The sequence below is a fragment of the Rousettus aegyptiacus genome, unplaced genomic scaffold (assembly GCF_014176215.1).
Source record: "Rousettus aegyptiacus isolate mRouAeg1 unplaced genomic scaffold, mRouAeg1.p scaffold_m13_p_4, whole genome shotgun sequence".
Taxonomy (NCBI): domain Eukaryota; kingdom Metazoa; phylum Chordata; class Mammalia; order Chiroptera; family Pteropodidae; genus Rousettus; species Rousettus aegyptiacus.
The window spans coordinates 151317632-151337309 of NW_023416307.1; the positions used below are offsets into that span (position 1 = coordinate 151317632).

At 55.9% G+C, this 19678-nt stretch overlaps 1 protein-coding gene across 2 annotated transcripts in view; it reads right to left on the reverse strand.

The window, feature by feature from the left end:
- Positions 1 to 534: 534 nt before the first annotated feature.
- The window catches only part of CCDC13 (coiled-coil domain containing 13), a 45912-nt gene continuing 26768 nt past the window's right edge, over positions 535 to 19678 (reverse strand). Inside the window, exons 9-15 of one of the 2 annotated variants that reach the window (XM_016163340.2) lie at positions 19448 to 19654; positions 17201 to 17340; positions 16660 to 16743; positions 14399 to 14521; positions 6266 to 6420; positions 3674 to 3788; positions 535 to 3113 (exon numbers count right to left, since the gene is read on the reverse strand). In XM_016163340.2, coding sequence (XP_016018826.2) covers positions 2954 to 3113; positions 3674 to 3788; positions 6266 to 6420; positions 14399 to 14521; positions 16660 to 16743; positions 17201 to 17340; positions 19448 to 19654 — 984 coding nt within the window. In that variant the 3' untranslated portion in view covers positions 535 to 2953. The remainder of the gene's footprint in view (positions 3114 to 3673; positions 3789 to 6265; positions 6421 to 14398; positions 14522 to 16659; positions 16744 to 17200; positions 17341 to 19447; positions 19655 to 19678) is intronic. The other variant, XM_016163339.2, reaches the window with a different exon arrangement.

The following is a 19678-nucleotide window of genomic DNA, read 5'->3' on the forward strand; positions in this document are numbered from 1 at the left end:
CCTGGGGGCCGGGAAGGTCATCTCAGGGCCCCAGGCACAGATGGTGCTGCTCTGGAGGGTCCCCGGGCATTGCCTCGAACAGACCAGGCTGCCCCCCTCCCCACTTGGCCCGCCCGGGCTAGCTCCTTCAGACACCCTGCCCTTCGATAACCCCTCCTTCCTTTAAAAATCCTGTTCCCAGGCTCACCTGGGCCTTCCCCTTCCACCCTCCCCCACTCACACCTTAGGGAGATGTGGACAGCCCCCTCCCCACCCAGATCTGGGCAAGGAGCCTGGGAGCTGAAGCAGGGGAGATGGGAGGCTCTGAGGTGCCACATTCTGTCTCGGCAACCCCTAACCCCACCCCCACCCTGTACCCTCCCACCCCACACAGCCCTCTGTTTCCCAGGCCTCTCCGACAGGACCAGGAGCTCATGAGAGAGAGAGCTGCAGCAAGTCAGGTTCACCCGGGGTCCCTCACAAGTCCCGAGAGGCTGGCGCGCAGTCGGCACTCGCCGATCCCGATGGCGGGCCGCTGGGTGGACGGGGGCCTGGGACTCACCCGGCACCCTGTGCCTGGGGCAGAGGAGCTGTTCGATAAGCACTTGTTGCACTAATAGAGGTAGTACTAAGGGCTAACATTTATTGAGCGCTTTCTGTGTGCCAGCTGCTACTCTAGCCCTTGGCACTTTTTCATTCAGTGACTCCTGAAGAGGTGGTCTGATCGGGGATGGAGCAGACCTGGTTTAAGCAAGCTGGGGCGCTGATGGCAGGTGCCAGCAGACGCGACAGGGACCCCTGGCCCATAGCTCCACAGCAAAGCTCCCAAGGTTGCCCGTAGGATCTGCAAACTGTTAACAGCTGTCTTTGTACCCACCTCTGGCCCAAGCGAGGACTGAATGCCCAGACCGATCTCCGCAAGATGCCAGCTGATCGGTTTACCCAAAAACGTGCAAACTAGATTTACTATGCCTCACTGAACTTTGCCCCCCTTTCTTTGACATAAATTCTGTTTTTATCTCTGTGGACCGAAATCAATCTGTCGATACATGTCCCTTGTACAGAAGTAAACAGCAAGCTAATAATCAGTTAAATGTCTTTGAGTTATTCTTTGACACCAATGGCAGCCCTGGAGGAAGGGGTCTATTATTGTCCCCATTTTACAGATGAGGACGTGGAGGCTCAGAGAACTTGCCCAAGGTCGCACAGTTGGTGAATGGGGAACGAACTCTGTCCCACTCACCCCCACCTGTTCGGACCCTGTGACGGGGTGCCCCTTGCTCTCTCAGATGCAGCCCCGAGACAGGAAGAACAGCATCTGAGGTGACCCTGAGGAAGGACGGCTGGTCCTATGCCTGTTTCCCTCCTTCAGGGACTCCACGGAGGGCCAGAGCCTGCACCCCCACAATCCCGGGGGTCCCCAGAGCCAGCCGGGGAAGGCGGGTGCCAGCTATCGTCCTGGTGTTGGGACTGCGCTGGGCCCACTCCTCACAATCACACAGTCTCCTCCCCGCACCGGCCCTCGCCCTCTCTCTCTCTGCTTGGCGGGAATCAGAGAAAAGCTCATCCCTCTCAGGGGCCTTGGGATCCATCAGAATCACGTCTTTGTCCTGACGGCCTTCCCTGGTCTGCCGGGCAGTGTCGACCCATGCAGGGTGAGGGGCTCCCTGACTGGGGGTTCGGCACGGAGTCCCTCCACAGCCCTGTCCCGAGGAAGGGCCTGAGCAGACAGGGTCCCAGGAGCCCCGGGGGGCTCCCCCCGGAGAGGGGTGTTGTCCCGGTATGTGCACCCCTGTTTGTGAGCCACTGCACCAGTGACATGGGGACTGTCATTCATGCGCGGGAATGCGCGTCTACAGCCACGCACCTGCTGCGTGCGCGTGGGCCTCCGTGGGGGGCCTGAGTGTGGGGTCGGCCCTGTCTGTGGGTGCACGTGCGTGTGCGTGTGCACGTGCCGTCGGTGCTCCCGGGCCTGGTGTTTGTGTACGTCCGTATCTGCATGTGCACAGGCGTGGTCAGGGTGTCTGGGTCATGCCTGGGGGCTCTCCGGCTGCAGCTCTCCCGGCTCACCCCTGCACTGCAGCGAGGGTGGTGCACGCACTGGCTCAAAAATCCTCCTGCCCGCAGCTCCAGCCCAGTCCCGCCTCTGCCCCCTGCCACCAGCCGCCACCGGCCGCGGCCTCTGGAAGCACGTGGCGGCGCCTCTTGGAGCAGCAGGCTGGGAGTGGAGCTGCCCTGGCTCATCTGCTCAACTGGAGGACCCGGCTTCTGGGGTCAGGGTTAAATATTAGCTCAGCTTCTTTCTGTGAGCCTCAGTTTCCTCATCTGTAAAATAGGGTGACAATCCCCTGGGTTACTAGAGGACTAGATGGGGTGAGGTCTCTACCGTAGATGCTCACTCACTGGGAGCTGCAGTGATCGTGAAAAGAATCATTATTATTACAAGTCCGAGGGTCTGCGTCTAAGGAAGAGGCCTGAGGCGTGGGCCGACAGGTGGCTTGGAGTGTGGTGCCCCAGGTCTGCAGAGCGTGGGGATGGCCACGGATGGAGCCACGAGGCCGGGAGAGGTATAGGGACGGGGCGGGGCTGGGTGGCCTGGGGGGTGCTCCCAGCCCCGAGCACAAGGGCTCTCCTGTGCACATGGAGCCACGTGGGCAGGCGGGGGCCCCCTGGCCCTAGGACAAGGGCGATAAGCACCTGCCCGGGGGACGGCATCAGTCCACAGCTGGCTTGTTGTCCCAGAGCTCTTGCTGGCCCTTCCCTGTCGCAGCCACATCTGCCCGGGGCTCCTCCCTTGGCCTCTTGGCCTGACATGTTGGCTCTGTCGCCCTTGCAGGGGGGCCTCTTCCAGGAGAAGGGGCGAGCGGGCCGCTCCAGGTTGGCTTCCGGGAGCGGGTGGCATCCTTCGACAGAGGCCTGTCCTTTCAGGGCCTGAGGCTGCCCAGTGTGGCCGGGATGACACTGGGCCACCGTCCTAGTGCTTGTCCGCCTTCTGCTGCCGCAGGGCCTGCAGGAAGACCCCTTTCACCTGGCCCAGGGTCTCGTGGTACATGCGGAAGTCCTCCTCCTTTCCCCGCAGGGCGCTGCCCAGGGCAGCCTTCAGCATCTCATTCTCCTCCACCTGGATGGCCAGCCTGGACCACATGGAGAGGGGGCTCAGTGCGGTCTGAGCTGGCACATGGATGTACGTGTGTGCCAAGGACCCTGTGTGTGGGGCTGACGGCATGGCTGCTCCTCGGGCCCAGGGTTCTCTCTGGCCTGTCCCCTCCTCCCACAGACCTTTGGGGGAATACCCTGTGGGATTCCTCTCCAGGCCTGCCCGCGGCCCTGCGGCCGGCACCTGTTTGCTCCCCAAATGTTGGCCGCCTCAAGGATGGCACAAGGAGAGGTTCCCCCTCCTTCCTTTCTCATCACTGCATTTGACCTTAAAAGATTTAACTGAGAAAAGTGGATTCAGCAACCCATGCTTAATAAAACTTCTCTTGGGACTTAGGGGTCACCAGTCACGGCTAAGTTTCTCTGCCCCCTGATGGCCAGAGGCTGAATTGCAGGCCTACAACCCGCGACGGAGAAGGATCAGCCTTCTGGGCAAACAGAAGTCCAGGGGCGCGGTGGTGGTGGACTTCATCCTTTTGCCCATCAAAGCACCTCTACCCAGACAACGCCACCCTCAGGAAGACGGGGCGGGGAGCACCTGGTGGTCAGCTCCTCCATCCGGGACTCCGCGGGCACGTTGGAGAGCTGGGCGACGGACGGGTCCTTCCTCTCGCTCCCATTCGGTTTGTGCCTGGCGTTAGAGGCGGGCAGACCTGTGGGGCAGGCAGCAGTGGCCGCGTTCTGTGACGGAGCCATAGCCCGGTGTTATCACTCTCCTTCCCCTCCCCCAGCTCCCCACTTCCGGCTTTTCCACTTGTTGAAACATTATACCTCCTCCAAGGTGCAGGACGAGGGCTGCCGCCCTCCGGAAGCCCTCCCTGATGTCTGCTCAGCTTTCCCCTGGACCCCGGCTTTGGCCTCTGCTGTAGCACACTGACTTTGGACCGGGGTAGTTCCTCTTGTTACTCTCTCCATCATTGTACCTCGTGCCTTTCCAGAAGGGGGCCGGGCCTGAGGTCTGGCCTTCGGTTGGGCCTGAGTCTAGGCTGTCACTTCATCTGATGCCCTCATACCACTGGGTCCTTCCCTCCAGTCCCTCAGATATACATACAGGGGGTCCAGGGGGGCTGGGGCCAGGGACCGTAGAATGATCAGGAAAAAAGATCAAAGCCAGCTGGCGGAGAACTTGGGCACGATCACGGCGTCAGAGAAACTCCACTGAAGACCCCCTCAGAGGTGGTGTAGCCCAGGGGGAATCACCTGGCATCAGCGGACCTGGCTCTCACCCCCTCCTGTGTGGCCTCAGGTAAATCATCAACCTCTCTGCGCTCTGAGGATAGAGGTTCTCGCCTCTGGAACGTTCTGAGACCTGAGTGCATTCGCACGCAGCCCCCGAGACCCCGCGTGTTTGGACCACCCCCTCGGCACCCCCTGACTCCTCAGACCCCCCTCGCTACGCCCCAGCTCCGCGGCCTCCTTGCGATTCCTCCGGCCTCTGGCCAGGCCCCCGGAGCGACGCCCTGGCCCACGCTCTCCCCTCGTGCCTCCGTACCTCTTCCCCCACCGCCACCATCCCTGCTCAGACGTCAACTCCTCGGCCCGCGAGGCCTGCACTGGTCGCCCTGGAGAAAACAGCTGCTCTCTCAGGCAGCGCGTCCCCTTCCTCCACTTCAAGCCACGGCGCCTGCCTCCATCGGACCTGTCGCGTCTCTTACCGGCTTATTTGTCTGTCATCTCCCTTCCCCGCTGGAGTGGAACTGCCGCGAGGGACCACGTTCCAGAATTGGGTCCTCCGCATCTTATAGATTGGGGGCCGGGGTGCGCTATGCTCCGCAGAGGAGTGTTGCTCTGCCTGTGTCACAGGCCAGCAGGTGGCAGAGGCCACATGGGCACTTTTGGACAGTTCCTCCTCACTGTTCAGGCAGGATCAAGGTGATTTTTCCCCGCCATGGCTTAGTCCTCCCTGGCGGGGAGTCTGGCTGCTGGGCGGGAGGTGAGCCCAGGGCCAGGAGACACCATATCCCTAGGGGACCTGCTCCTGATGGTCAGCAGGGCTGCGCCCCAGGACCTTCCTTAACTCGGCCCCTTAGCAGTGCCTGGAAGGCCCCTCGAGTCCTGGGCCCTGCTGGTGAGGAAGACGAGCACAACCCCCCCCTTTGTGTCTCTCTTCTGGAACGTTCTGCTCTCCTCTGGGTGGGAACAAAAGTCTGAGTGTCCTTTGCTGGGGAAGAGATGGGGGTAGTACTGGGGCGCTGAGAGGCAGGCCAGGGGGGGCAGCACCTCCACCCCAGGGTCTCGTGGGGGTTGGGTCGGGGATGTCAGACACTGGAGAGTCTTCCTCCCTGGGAGTTGGCCACCCCAGAAATGGCTTCTGGCTCTGGTGGTCTGCACCCCTAGCTTGCCCGAGCCCCACGAGATGCTAACACGGCTGGTCTGGCGACCAGACCTCGAGCACCACGGGGTCGGAGCAACAGACCTTTAGTTTTGGACGAGTAGACCTCCCCCTAGAACTGGGCATGGCCACACGACTGGGATGGGCCAAGGGGAGGGAAGCAGAAGTGAATGAGCGACTTCAGGGTCGTTTCCTCAAAAGGCAGGGAGCGGGTTGTCCCCTGCCCTCTGCCCTTCCTACTGCCGGTCTAAGCTGAAGCAGCCACCTGAGACCACGAGAGGGAAGCCGAGTGTTGAGGATGGCGGAGCACAAGACAGGGCAGCCCGGGTCCCCAAGCCTGTGGAGGGGCCCCTTCCTCCTTGCTTACGGCTGCTGCAGGGGCCAGAGAGGGGCCCCCTCTTGGTCAGCCACATCTCCTCTGGCCTCCCCGCAGGCCAGCTTTGCCCCAACACCAACTCTGAACAAAGTCGGCCCAGCACAGAGGGGCGAGTGTTAGGGTGGGGGGGGCGGCGGTGGCTGAAGGCATCCAGCGAGGGCGCTGCCACCGTTCACTAAGGGCCTGGGCCACCGGGGCCTATGCTGCTCTGGGACTCCTGGGTCTGACGAGGAGGCCAGAAGAGGACGTGCAGCAGCAGGGGCCGGCAGAGCCCCACCTGGAAGGAGGCCTCTGCTTCCCACCCTTCTCTCTCAAGGCGGAACGGTGCTGCTGACCGCTGACCGGCTGACCGGCGCCTCCATTAGGCCCAAGTCCCTCCTCCTCGCCCCCCGCAGCCACGGGGCCCCTGGTCCAGCCTTTACCTGTTTTGCTCCTGGAAGCCGCCCTCTGAGCGGCCGACGTCCTCCCCGGCTCCAGGCGCATCTTCTCCAGGTGCTGCTCCAGCAGCACGGCGCGCTGCCGCTCCTCCTGCAGCTTCCTCTCTGACTCCAGGAGCTTGCTGTTGCCGTCCTCCACCCTGGCGGGCAGAGAAGAAGGGCTGCCCTACTCCCCGGCAGGCAGGCGCGGCCCCCAGCCCACCTGCTCCGGCTCTCAAAGAGGTGGGCACACCTTGCGCTGGTGGTGGTGGGACTTGTTCTTTATTTTTATTGCGGCAACATAGGAACATGCATTTAAAGATCACGTTGTTCTCTCCAAGGCTTAAAATGAAAACTATCTGGGCCTCCCCACTCCTCCTCACTCCCCTTTCCTGCTTGCCAGAAGCGACCGCTTCTAACACTTTTAGCTGCTTCTGTGCCTATTTACTGCCTTATTTCCACAGATGCTTTTTTTTTTTTTCCCCATGCTGTTATTTTTTAAGGTTTAAATATAATCTTTTGACTTTCTGCCATGCAACATGAGAATTTAGTTTTATTTCTGTACTCTCTCCCCTTACCAGACAGAATTGCCCGTCCGCTTTCCAATGTGGTTATGCTACGATTTTTTTGGCTGAATTAATATTAGGTGGTGTAGTCGTTTTCTATTGCTGCTGTTAACAAATCACTCCAAACGTAACAGCTTCAAACGACACCAGCTTATTATCTCACAGTTCTGCGAGTTGGAGGTTCGGCAGGTTCTGGTGGTTTCTCGGCTCCGAGTTCCAGTGAGCCAGAATCAAGGTGCTCGCTGACCTAGGCTCTTACCTGCAGGTTCTGGGTGGGGGAGAATCCGCTTCCAGGCTCATTCAGGTTGTTGGAAGAATTCAGCTCCACATGAAAGACCGAGGTCCCTTTTTCCTGCTTCTTGTCGGCTGGGGCATTCTCATCTTTTATTTTTCAGTTGAGGCAACCCTTGGTTGACCTCACAGACTGCAAGGGCCTTGTCAGCTTACAAGCCCTTATTTATTTTTATTTTTTATTTTTTTATTGTTTACGCCTATAGCACCTGGTCTTCCTAGGTGGTAGCAATTCTCATCTTTTAGAGGCCACTTGGCCTCCTCCATCTTCCAAGCCAGCCGGGTACCCTTATGCTTTGACTCTCTCTGGCTTCGGCAGCATCTCCCTGACTGACCCCAGCTGGAGAAATTTCTCTGCTTTTAAGGGCTCAAGTGATTAGATCGGGCCCACCTGGTAATCCAGGATAATCTTCCTATTTTAGAGTCCATAAGGATAATTACATCTGCAAATTTGTTTTTGCCATTTAAAATAAAATATTCACAGTCACAACAGCAGAAAGCAAGAGTTAAGGGAGACAAAATCTTGTTTACCACAGAAGGTTACATTAGAAACCTAACGGTTCTATTTTATTTCTTTAATTGTTTGCTTTTTTTTTTTTTGTAGTTATTGCTTTCTGTGCATTACTATTATTACTTTCTATATGCCTGTCAAGAATTTACGGGCCTCGAAGGCCCTGTTCTTTGATTACTTTATGTGAAGGATTTGTTTAATCTCACTGGGGCTGGGGCTGACGTCCTTCCTGTGGCTAGGCGTGGCATGTGAGACTTCTGTGACACTTACGGCTCAGCCAGAAGGCCAGGACTCCCCGAGATTTACCACGGGCAAAGCTTACGTACTCGCACAGATCAGAGCAGCAGCCTGGAAATTCGGTGTTGGAGGAAGTGACCTTTCTGCCTCGGTAGAGAGTCAAGAAGAAACTGAATAGTGACAATTTTGAGCACTAATGACTACTGACACAGAACTGTATGCTCACACAGTGCACGCCACGGACTTCTTCGAGCACGCTCCTTGAAACTCTTTGCAAAAGCCAAAAAACTCCATCCGCAGGTCCTTCAACGGGGGAAGACAAAGTAAATTCCAAAGTCCTACTATGGAATACAATGGAAAATGAGAGAGTCGCACTATTCAACACAGGGGCCGCCGGCTTTGTGTCCACCAAGTAGCTATTTAAATTTAAACGCATGAAAATTAAATAAAATTTAAAATGCCGCCCCTCAGTCACACCAGCCACACTTCAAGTGCTAAACGGCTACTGCATTGGCCAGCACAGAGAGAGGACATCTCATCATCACAAAGTTCTGCTGGTCAGCACTGGTCTAGCGATGATAAAGGAAGAGGCTGTCTATACGCATGAACATGGATAGAGCTCTGAGTCACGGGACTGGAGAAAGGGAGCAAGTGCCGCAAGGATACATTTAATACCTTTTTGTAAATAAGTGATAAATAAAACAAAGTGGATTGACGCAATGAAATACTCTGTAACCGTGAAAAGAATACGTACTGATGCGAAGAGAATGTCTGCAATATATTACTAAGTGAAATATGTAGCCGATTAGGCAAAACATATGATCTGATTTTAAAATGTATGACAAGTTAAAAACTAAAAACAAATATTCATGCTGACATAATCTAGCTGATGAATTAAAGTTGAGGACTATGCAGCAGATATTGACTAGTTAGTTATCTGTGGGAGAGGGGCTTTGATTTTCCTATTACAGATTTCGGTAATGCTTGCATTTCGTTTAAGTTTGTACTCCCTTTGTGATGGGGGAAATAATAAGAGAAAATAACAGCAAACACCATATCATACGCTAAGGCACTTTATGAATTCTTGCAAAATTTAGGAACAGCCACACTCTGAATTTCTCCCCTTCTCCCCAGAACGTGCCTTCCCCATCTTGGTAACTGTCACTGTCACTCGTGCAGTACCTTGGCCAAAAAACGTGGAGTTGCTTGTCTCTTGCCTTTTCTTTCTTCCGGGCCGCTTCCTGCTTCTAATTCATCAGCGGGCCCTGCAGCTTTTCCTCCGAGCGCACACGGAGCCAGGTGCTTCTGGCTCCTCCCCCGCCGCAGCCTGCCCCTTCGATCTCAGGTCCTCCTCAAGACCTCTCGGACCCACTGGTGTTCCAATTGGTCTCTTTTGACCAGTCTTCGTTCTCTCAGATTTTTTTTCTTCTTCTTCAATCATTAACCGCGCTAACCAACACAGCCAGACCTTCGTTTGTCAATGGCTCTGGGTGCGATTCTAACAGCTCTCCGGCACAGTGTGCATCAACCTCATGAAATTCCAAATATTTTTAGAGATTTGCCTTTTTTACTTTGTAACTGATTTCCGTTCTATTTTAAGAGTTAGATCCAATGGCGGTGTGAAGGGATGCATATTAAGAGGTAAAGTCATCGGTAAATGTTTTGATGTTAAAAATTTGCTTTCATGGGGACTTATCATTGTTGGGATGTTGATGAAGAATACTCGGGTAAGGGGGGTCCCCCTACCCAGGAATTAATTTATACAAATGAGGCAAGATCTTTATGAAGACAAACGTACTCAGTATTATACATTACGTACATAAGACCATATACATAATTTGTAAGGAGCTCTTTACAAATGTAAAGAAAAACTAGAAAGAACTCACTAAAAATGTGCAATAGTATAAACAGGTAGTTAACAGAAACGAACATGTAAAAGGCCATAAACGTGAAAAATATGCTCATCCCCACTTTTGGTTATAGCAAGGTAGATAAAAACAACAATGAGATATTAGTGTTTCCTCATTGGTTTGGCAAAAATGTTAAAGATTGATAAAACTTAGTATGGGGAGGGTATGGGGAAATGGTCAATACTTCCTTCGCGTTATTGGTGGGAATGTAAATTGATTCGTTTTAAAAGTGCAATTGCCCATTCGTTATTTGTAAACATTTTAAATGTGCATGTTCTCTGATTCAGCAATTCTACTGTTAGAAATTCATGATACTGATACACTCCACAAAAATATAAAGACCTATTTAGTGCGGGTCCATCTTTTAAGAACAAGTGTGTTATTTTTATAACATGTGCACATATTTTTAATTTTAATTACATATATGTGCATATTTGTGTATATGCATATACACTTATATGCATGCATACTTTTGGATGTGCAAAGAAAACGTTTCGGAAGTTCTAACAGTTCTTTCCTGTGAGGAAAGAGCAATTGGGGGTGGAAAAAAGAGGCTTTTTTGCAATAAGTAAGTATACGTCTGTAGTAGTGAAACTCACAAAACTTCCAATAGCATGAGGCGGGGGTTTTAGTGCGGGTATGAGAGCAGAAGACATGAACTTGGGCTCATGTAAGGCAGCAAGGTGCAAGCGAGTTCTCTGTATAACTCTGGACGCCTCAAAAGCATGCCTTGCTTCTGATAAGAGGACTGAGACAGTGTCCATCTGTGAGCCAGGGAAATGGGAAGGAAGCTTGCAGCCTACCAGGGCCTCAGTGGCGGACAAAAAGTACAGATCATGAGAAAATCGAGCACAAACAAAGCGCTCATGTGTTAAGTAAATTCTAAACCAATAAATTAGCATAAAGCACCAACCAGAGACCATTGAAACCCCCAAAGGTCCATAGTAACAAAAGCAGACCCATTCTGTAGAGTATTATCATAACCTAAGAACTTCCACAAGTAAAAAAAATACACCAAAAACGAAAACACCACAAAACTACCAACCACCCGGGGAGATAATTCACCCAGAGGAGCAGTCAACAGATGCCACTTAGGATGCTAAGTGAAGAAGATAAAAGCAACTTTAAGGGACTAAGTAAGTTTAAAATTATTAAAAAGAGAAAGGCAAGAAATCTTAGTGAAAAAACAAATGCCATCAGGAAGAGAACAGGTGGTTTTACACAAAAAAGGAATGGCTAGCAATGAAAAGATACAGTTATTACAATGAGTTTCATGGCAACTGAAGAGATGGAATGAGCGGAAAATAGATCTGAAGAAACCATCCCGTGACCAACCCAAAATATTAAGAGAGTTTATGAGTAGGGAAAGAATAAGCAGTTCTAACGTATGTTGACTAGGAATTTTAGATGGGAACAAGCCAGAGACAATGGGGAGGGGCACTATATGGATGGACGTCCTCAGATCGGAAAGCACACTCAATTCCTCAAGAGGAAAAATAAGATAAAAAGACCTGGACACATCACAGTGAAACTTGGAACTATCAAGACAGAGAGAATATCTGAAAAAGCAGCCAGAAAGGACACAGGTACAAAGTGACGACCTCGAACTGATAGCACGTTCCTTTTGGCAGCAGTGGATGCTCCTCTGAGCGCTGAGAAAAAGGACCCATCTCTCTGGAACGCTGCGCTCGATTAAATTCTCACTCGAGAGAAAGGCACGACAAAGACCTTTAAAAATCAGCAAAGACTCAGAGCGGGCCATTCGTCTGGCCTCGCTGAAATAAAGGATGCGGTTCCGTTGAGAGAGAAAACGAGCCCAGAAGGAAGATTGAGAGGCAAGAAGCAACATGTTTTCCAAGCACGTTGGCAGAGGTACATGAATATTGACTATTTTTTTTTTTAAGAAGACAAATTTGTAGGGTTCATTTTGGAGGGTTTTAAAAAAATGTAGAAGAGAAATATTAGAAAACAGTCACACAAAAGACACAAGTAGGGACTTCGGAGTCAATGCATTGTCAATTCATTCTGTTGCTCGAGGTGATAATAAAGAAACCTGCCGGCTTCAGACTGGCTGAGTTTTATGTTAAAAGTTAAGGGCGAGCACTGAGAGGAAGACTAGGGATAGAATGGATAACCTTTAGCCTTGTAGAGAAGAGTGGGAAGTAAGACTTGATCCATCCAATCCTGTAACGGAGAAGAACTAAGGGACAAAAGAGCAACAGAAAAATCAAGGCGAATAGAAAACATTAGTTGAGATGACCAATTCCTTTGCAAATATTACAAGAAAGAAAATGGGTTAAACTTTACCGTTAAAATGCAAATTCCCAGATGGAACCTGAAAACAAAGCCAACTCTATGCTTTTTCAGGAGAGACCTAACTTAGCGACTTCCGTCGTGGCGGACTAACCAGACTAGTCCCTCCTACTGTAAACAACTAGAAAAATGGCCAGTAGAAGAGCAACGTTGTCCTCGGACACCGGACATTGGGTGCAGGACTCGAGAGGAGAGAAACAAATGACAGGAACTCTACCGCTGTTTTCAGCCTGTGGCCCCCGTTTGCATAAAGGGGAGCGAGAGGGGATCCCGAGCGGAGCACAAGAGTCTCCCTAGGATGCAGACCTGGGATGGGGGAGTCAGGGCAGGGGTGCTGAGGCAGCCGGGGTTTGTAGGCAGAGTCTGAGAGAGGGGGAAGCTACACAGATCTTTCCCTGGGCAGGGCTGGGACAGACCTTCCAGAGAAAGAAAGGAACAGAGAGTGTGGATCCCTGAGGAAAAAAGGTCCTGTTCTTTGGGGTGAGGAATCCAAGTAGGTTTGGAGGGATCTGAGTGCCGGGGGGCCTGGACCCCCTTTCCTTGTTGAAGTCCAGGGAGAGAGCAACGCCCCAGAAGAGGAAAGGCCAGTGGTCTTGGGGAAGCCTCATAGAGCTCCCCCGACCCCCAGAATGATGGAGCAGCAGGATGAACCCCAAAAGGTCAAGGGTGTCAGCTGAGAATCACATGCACACGAGGGTGAGCACCTCCTCAAATTCCGAGCCCTATGCCTTGCTTGCTCGCCTCACCCTAAGCCTAGGTCTGCGTGAAGAGGCCGTGGAAGGCGAGATACCACGTGGAGAGAGAGGCCATGTGAAGGAGAACCGAGGCACCCCGCAGAGCTTCCAGCTGGACAGGGCCATGTGAGTGTTCCTAGCTGGCGTTATGTGAGGCAGCATCACCCAGGGAACCCACAGAATCATGAGAAATAATAATCCGGCGTGTTTGGAACCACTACGTTTGGGGTGGTTTCTTTGGCAGCAATAGAGAACTGAGTCACCTTGGTTTACAGGGCCCTCGAAACTCAGGGGGCAACTCAAAGGACATGGGAGAGGAAGCCTGGCTAGAGTATGTTTCTTCCAGCTGCTAGACTGGAGGCTGGTACTATCTATTGTGTTCCAGTTAATAGGAAAAGAATTACTGTTAATTTTCTCATATACCTGAGTATGTCTGAAATTCAGATCCTCTACGTTCTATGGGAAAAGGAAAGAATTAAAGCTGACCGCTCTCGCGGCCGGGGAGCGGCCATCTGTTGACCACTCCCCAGTGGCCGTAACTCCTTCTGTGCTCACGGCGCTCCTTTCTCGTCTTTGGCAAACGGCCCCTCCTGCCTCTGTGAGCGCCTGGTGGTCCTTCCAGTCAAGGTGCCTGGCCCGTGTCCAGGGAGGGCCATATGGGCAACCCAGGCCGGCCAGACCTTCTCTCCCACAAACCAGGACTGAAAGCCGCTGGGCCTGCGCCATGCCGGCGACCCAAGGGAGACCCCCCAAGGGCTCCTGCTACCAAGATTCAGGCACCTGCTTGAGCTTCTCTCCTGCTCTGTGCCTCAGGGCCTGCCAGAACCTTCCAAAAATCCGCCCTTCCCTTCACGTAGCCAGAATCGGCTTCTATCGTCTATCACCAGAGAGCCCAGACGGACTTGTGCCATGGCCTGTCAGGGCAGAAACTCAGTGGCAGCCTTTGTATCTTCACTGTGGACGTCACGTGGTTAGGCCACGTGTTGGCCTGGGCACCTGCGTTTCTTGCCAAAAGGGTCACTTGAGTGAGGAGCGCTGACTTATCCCACTGGAAATCTGTCAACAACCCCTCGGAGAAAACTGTCCCTCCCGGTCTGCCGCCTCAGGCCTCACGCTCCCCTCCTCCACCCCAGAGACGTCTCAGCTTCCCAGCTGTCAGCTGCCCTCTTCATCTTGGTAACTCCGGACGACCCTCTAGCCCAGTCTTCCTCCCACCAAACCCTCCAGTGGCGCCGGGGCCGGGGCCATGCTCGCCGTAGACGTGCAGTATTGGTGGGTTAATCTGCCTGATTTAACTACTCCAGAGAGTCCCTCCTCCAGGACGCCCACCTCATGCCAACATGCATGCAGCGGTCCCACTGGGGGCACGTAGGACAGGGCAAACCACGAGTGTGACAATAGAGCCCCAACGTCGTGGGACGTGTGAGTGGGGACCTGGGCTGTGGGAGCCAAACTCTCCGTCAGGGGAGCCCGGGCACGGATGAGGCCTGGTCCCATCTCGGGGGGTGCCCCGTGCCAGGTGTCCGCCCGCAGCCTACGTGGGCCCACGGAGGGTTCCCCTGGACGCCATGTGTTACCGTTTCTGCAGGACGGTGACGAACTCGGTGAGCCGGTCGCGTTCCACCTTGGTGGCCTGCCACAGAGCCTTGAACTCTGTTACCTGCGCCTGCCAGCCTTTTTGTTCTGGGGAGTCCGCGAACCTGGGGGCCAGAGTGGGGGATCGGAGGTCATTCGAGGGGTTACCTGAAGACATTCTTATCCCTGTGATGGTGGGAGACACTGGAAGGACATTCGGGGGTCCTCAGAAGTGGCCGGAGAGAAGGAAGTCAATCTAGTCCCTCCTGGCTCCCCTCCGGCTCCTCCTCCGCCCACCATCCCTGTTCCTGCCAGAGTCTCTAGGCCTCATGCGGTGGCTCCAAAGCCGGACCTCCAAAGCAGGGCTAAAGCCACATCAGCGCCTCTGTCCAACCAATCCCTGTGGGGGCCTGGCCTTAGCCTGGCTGCCATAGCGGTTGGCTTTTGGGGACCTGGGGTGCCCTGACTACCAATGTGGCCCACTGCCCTGCCAATGCCAGCCCACCCCAGCCCTCCCGCCCCAAGCCCAGCCCACGCCAGGGGAACCTGGACACTTGGCTCTGGGACTCGTCTGTTTTCTGCAGCCCTGATGTGGCCCATTGCTGCTCCCCTCGTGACCACTGGGCTGCCTACCGGCCCCTCGCTCGCAGGCTGGGGGCAGGACCCCAGACACCCGGAGCCCACGTGCGAGTCCCAGGCTGCTCTCTGCTTTGCCTTCACCTTTCCCTGCAAGACCCCGGAGACCCTGGCCTTGCTCTTCCAGCACTGGAGGACACAGGCGCACGAGCCCAGAGGCTGACTGGCTCCGTGGTCCGGGGCGGGTCTCCTCCCCTCTGCACAGGGATGGGGCTGGTTGAGATGGGCCCTCAGGACTGCAGGCTCCGAGATGCACTACTCTAAGGCCTTGCTGCTCAGAGTGTGGTCTCTGAGTCGGCGGCTGGGGCATCGCCTTCAAGCTTGTTGAAAACGCGGGACCCCAGTCTTCGGTCCAGAGCTGCCAAATCAGAACCCGCATCTAACCTGGAGATCCCAGGCGATCTGCGTGTGCACTGCAGTTGGAAAAACCCCACTCTAGTTAGCCCTGTGCTCTCGTGTGTGGGGGAGGAGCCTCGGGAGGAGGAAGCCGACCCCCTCACTCCGCCCTTCTCCCCGCTCCCCATCAGAGTCCCCATGCCAGCCCTGATAGACCCGCTCTCCGGGGTCACTCCCACCCTACGGGGCCTGTCCTGTCACCGATGAGATGGAGCTGTGGGCTCCGTGAGGTCAGGGCCTGCACGGTGTTGGGCTCAGTAAATATCTGTGTGTTGTGCAAGAAACAAGCTTGAGAACTAGTAGTCTGCGCAGCCCAGGAGGACACCAGTTCCCGCAACCCTGTGGAGTGCGAAGGTCACAGACACAGAGGCCTGCGAGGGACCTGGAGGGGTCACCTTGTCCACCTCCCTGCTCCTGCTACCGTGACTAAAACCTCGCACAGACAGAGCCGGTCCACCTTCCCTTCGTTGTGAGGACAAGTGTGCCACCGGCTCAGAGTTGGCCCACAACCTCCGTGCCTTTTGCCCCTGGGCTGATGGGGATGGCAACTGCGGGGCTGGCGTCGGCCCGTGACCCCGTGCTGCCGGAAGTTTCTCAGGCACGGAGAGGACCGATTTGCCGGAGCCGCACAGCAAGTCAAAGGTGGGGCTGGTCCCACTCAGAGGCCCCGACCGGAACCTGAGCCGATCTGCCTGAGAGGTCGGCGGGGAGGGGTGGGGGGGCTGGCAGCGGGAGCACGGCTCCGGTGGACAGTGAGCAGGGCTCCGAGGCAGGACAAAGCCGCCCTTTGTCTGTGAGCTGGCAGGAAGAACAAAGGGCCCATTTGAGCCCGAACGCTTCACTGGGGCCAGAGAGCTGAGGGATATCAGTGCCTTAAAACGGGAACGCATATGACGTGAAATTCTCCCCCTAGAGACTGATTCCTGAGGGGCGAGGAGAGATGGGGGAAGGCGCTGGGCTCCGGGCCCTGGGAGGCTCCTCACGTGACCTCTGCAGTAGCCGGAACACCAGACCGTGAGTCAGCGGCCGAGGCCCTAGTTCTGAAGCCACCTGCTCTGTTGCCTTGGACAAGGCATTGGGTCTCCCTCACCCTCCATGTCCTGATGGAACTTCAAAAGAAGCCGTGGACTTGGCCTGGCCTAGGTTTTCCCTCCTTTCCATGGGATGGCAACATGGGCTGAGTGCTCGAGGATGGGCGGGCTGGGGGGCCCGTGCTGACCCGAGTTCTTACCTGGGTGAGGCCCCTTGAGGGCTGGGCAGGGAAGGCCATGTGAGAGCAGACTCCACGAGCGTGTGGCCCAGGCTGGTCACAGAGCTGTGTGAAGGCAGAAGAGGCATGTCACCATAGGGAGGCGGCTGGGAGGGAGGCCAGGGCCAGCAGGGATCGGGGGGAGGCCGAGGAGGGGGCCAGCAGCCCTATGGATGTGCTGCCCTTCTCCCCAGAGCTCTTGCTCAAAACGAGACGGAACCAGGAGCTATCGGGGCCTCAAACAATCCAACACAGGACTGTTAGTAGATCCTGGAAGCAGGTGAGTTCCGAGAGGATTTTATGGGAAGCTGCAACCAGACACTCTTGAAGTAATATCCGGGCCTAACTGCTTCGTCTCAGAGCTGCAGGGCTGATGGAATAGTCCAGGCTCACATATTAGAAGGACAGGCCACGATCATCTTAAAATTGTGCTCTGGCTTCCCACCAGAGGCGACGGGAAACATCCTGTCTTCTGAATAGTTAACATTCGTGCTCCAACCCCCCCAGCCCATTTCCTTCTCACCGAGAAGAGCCGAGCCTGCCACTGTGATCGCCTGCTGAGGCCGGGGGCTTGGTCAGGCCAGGGTCCTCCAGGAACTTGGCGTAGGCGGGGCTGACCTCGGGCTCACTGGACCCCTCGCCCACTCCTTTGTTCCGATGATACTGCAGGGAACAGATGTGGGTTTGATTCTCGGGCCTTTGGCTCAGAGGCCTGGACAAGGCAGGAGGCGGGGGGGGGGGGGGGCCCTGGCTTGATTTGGGGGCTTTCAGGGGATATGAAAGAGGCTTCTTTTCAGGAGCGAAAAGCGAGGCCTGTTTGGGGAAGGCACTCCTTGCATGATAATGGCATCCAATAATGCCTCTCTTCAGAGAGGGAGCTCCATGCCATGAGGATGGTGACTGGGCCAGGAAGCTGTTCTACATTCAGGTCCCAAAGGGAAGTGCAGAGCAGATCAGGGACTGACTCTTGAGCGGGCCCACCCATCTGGGCAGGCCTGCCCCTACGTGGATGAAAGCCAGGTGTGACCTGAGGCCAGCTGCCTTCGTCAGCTGGAGACACTTGGATCTTCCACACACGGGGCGCCGGGGCGCCGGAGAGGCCAGCAGGGCCTCAGCAAGGGCCAGCAGCCTTGGGGGGAGGCTGGGCTCCCCGGGACCCCTTCCCTTCCCCACCCTTCCCCCTTCTGGACAGGCTTGGGTGAAGAAGGGACATTGGAGGATCCCGGCATGCGCTCAGGCTGCCATGAAGGGGTTGGCAGTTGATATGAGCCCTCAACATCCTGGTACATCCCCTAGCCCCAATCATTCTGAGAAGACTCGCGGCGTACACAAACTTGTCTGGTGGGCATTTGGCCCCCATCTGGCTGGTGACCTCTGAAGTGAGGATCAGTCCTCTTTCGTGTGCCTGGGGCCAGGGGAGCGGTGGGGTGAAGATGGTGGAATGGCCCCGGGAGCCCCTTTACACTTCGCGCCCTGGGGCGGGAGGCGGGTGAGAACTGCAAGGCAATGCCCCTGCTCACTGCTACACACGCTCTGTCCCCAGGCCTTCCCCATGCCCCCGGCTGGTGCTCCCTCGGCCTCTGGAGGTGGAGGGCTGCAGGACCAACTGCCAACACCAGCCGACACCAGGCGGGAGCTGGGGCTGGGGGTGCCTGGGCTCCCACGCCCTGTGCTGGACCACGGAACCCTGGGAACAGAGGACGGGGATGCTCTGTGACCCGCCTTTGGCTGTACCAGCCGACCTGGCTGTGAGGCTCCTCCATCACTGGGAAACTGGTATGAATGGCAAGGAATCCTCCCCAGAGGCACCCCCCCCCCAGCATCACCACCACCCCCATGGGGAGGGGCCACAGATCCCATGGCGCCTGACTCCTGGCAGCCCAGGCTGGACCGCTTCAGGAGCTCACGCAGTAGACAAGCCTTTCCTGAGCCTCTGCCGTGTGCTCGGTCCTGCGCCGGGCACTGAGGCACCACGGTTTGCGCCCCCTCGAGGGGAGTTCAAGGGGGAAAATGGGACACGATCGCACGATGTGACAGAAGCTTGGCTCGGGGACGCACAGGGAGTTCGGGGTGCCCAGGAGGGGCACGTGATGCAGAACGGGGCCCCGGAGCTCTCTGGAGGCACTCGCACTAGGTAAGACCTAAAGTCTGAGGAACACCTGGCGGGGCGGGGGCGGTGGGGGAGGAGAGGGAAGGCAGGTACACGGGCCGGGAGTGGGGAGGAAGCAGGGCCAGGTGAGGAGCAAAATGACATCCGTGCGGCCAGAGTGTGCGCGAAAAAGGGAGGGGCGAAGAGAAGATGCAGGCGGAGTGGCAGCGAGGCCTAGTCAGCGGGGGCCCTGCGAGCCGGATGACCAAGTGCGGCCTCGCTACTGCCATCCCGCTGCCTGGAATGTGCATGCGAAGGCTGGCATCGTAGCTGCCATCTTGGGTCATGAGGGCGAAGGCCACAGCTGGGGAGAGAGAAGGGGAGCTGGAGGGAGCCTGGACCCGTGAGGACCGGGCGAGGCTGAGGGGGACGGGGAGCCACAGACGAGTTTTATGCAGCGCAGGGAGACAATCAGGTTTGTGCTGTAGGGAGGAAAGGAGTGGGCAGAACGGGCTGGGGAGCCAGAAGGAAGCAAGGAGCCGAAGTGGGACCGGGTAGGACGTAGTGCGGCCGCATAAAGGCAGGTAGAGAGACGTGGACACGGCCGAGATTTCTCTGGATGGTGGAGGGACTTGTCAGGACCTAGAAATGGATGTTGGGCCGAGCCAGTGCGCTACCCACCTGCACACTGAGCTGCCCGATCTCCAGCTCCAGCTGCCGCACCTTGGCCTCCCGCTCGGCCACCATGGCCCGCAGCTGGGCGATGAGGCTGCTGCTCTGCTGAGCCTCGTTGTTGAGCTGCTGGTCCAGGCGGTGATGGGATGCTCTTGTCTTTTCTTCCTGCAGACTCAGGCTGCCCAGAATCTCCTGTAGCTGCTTCAGCTGGTCCTGGGGGGCCACGCAGGAGGGCAG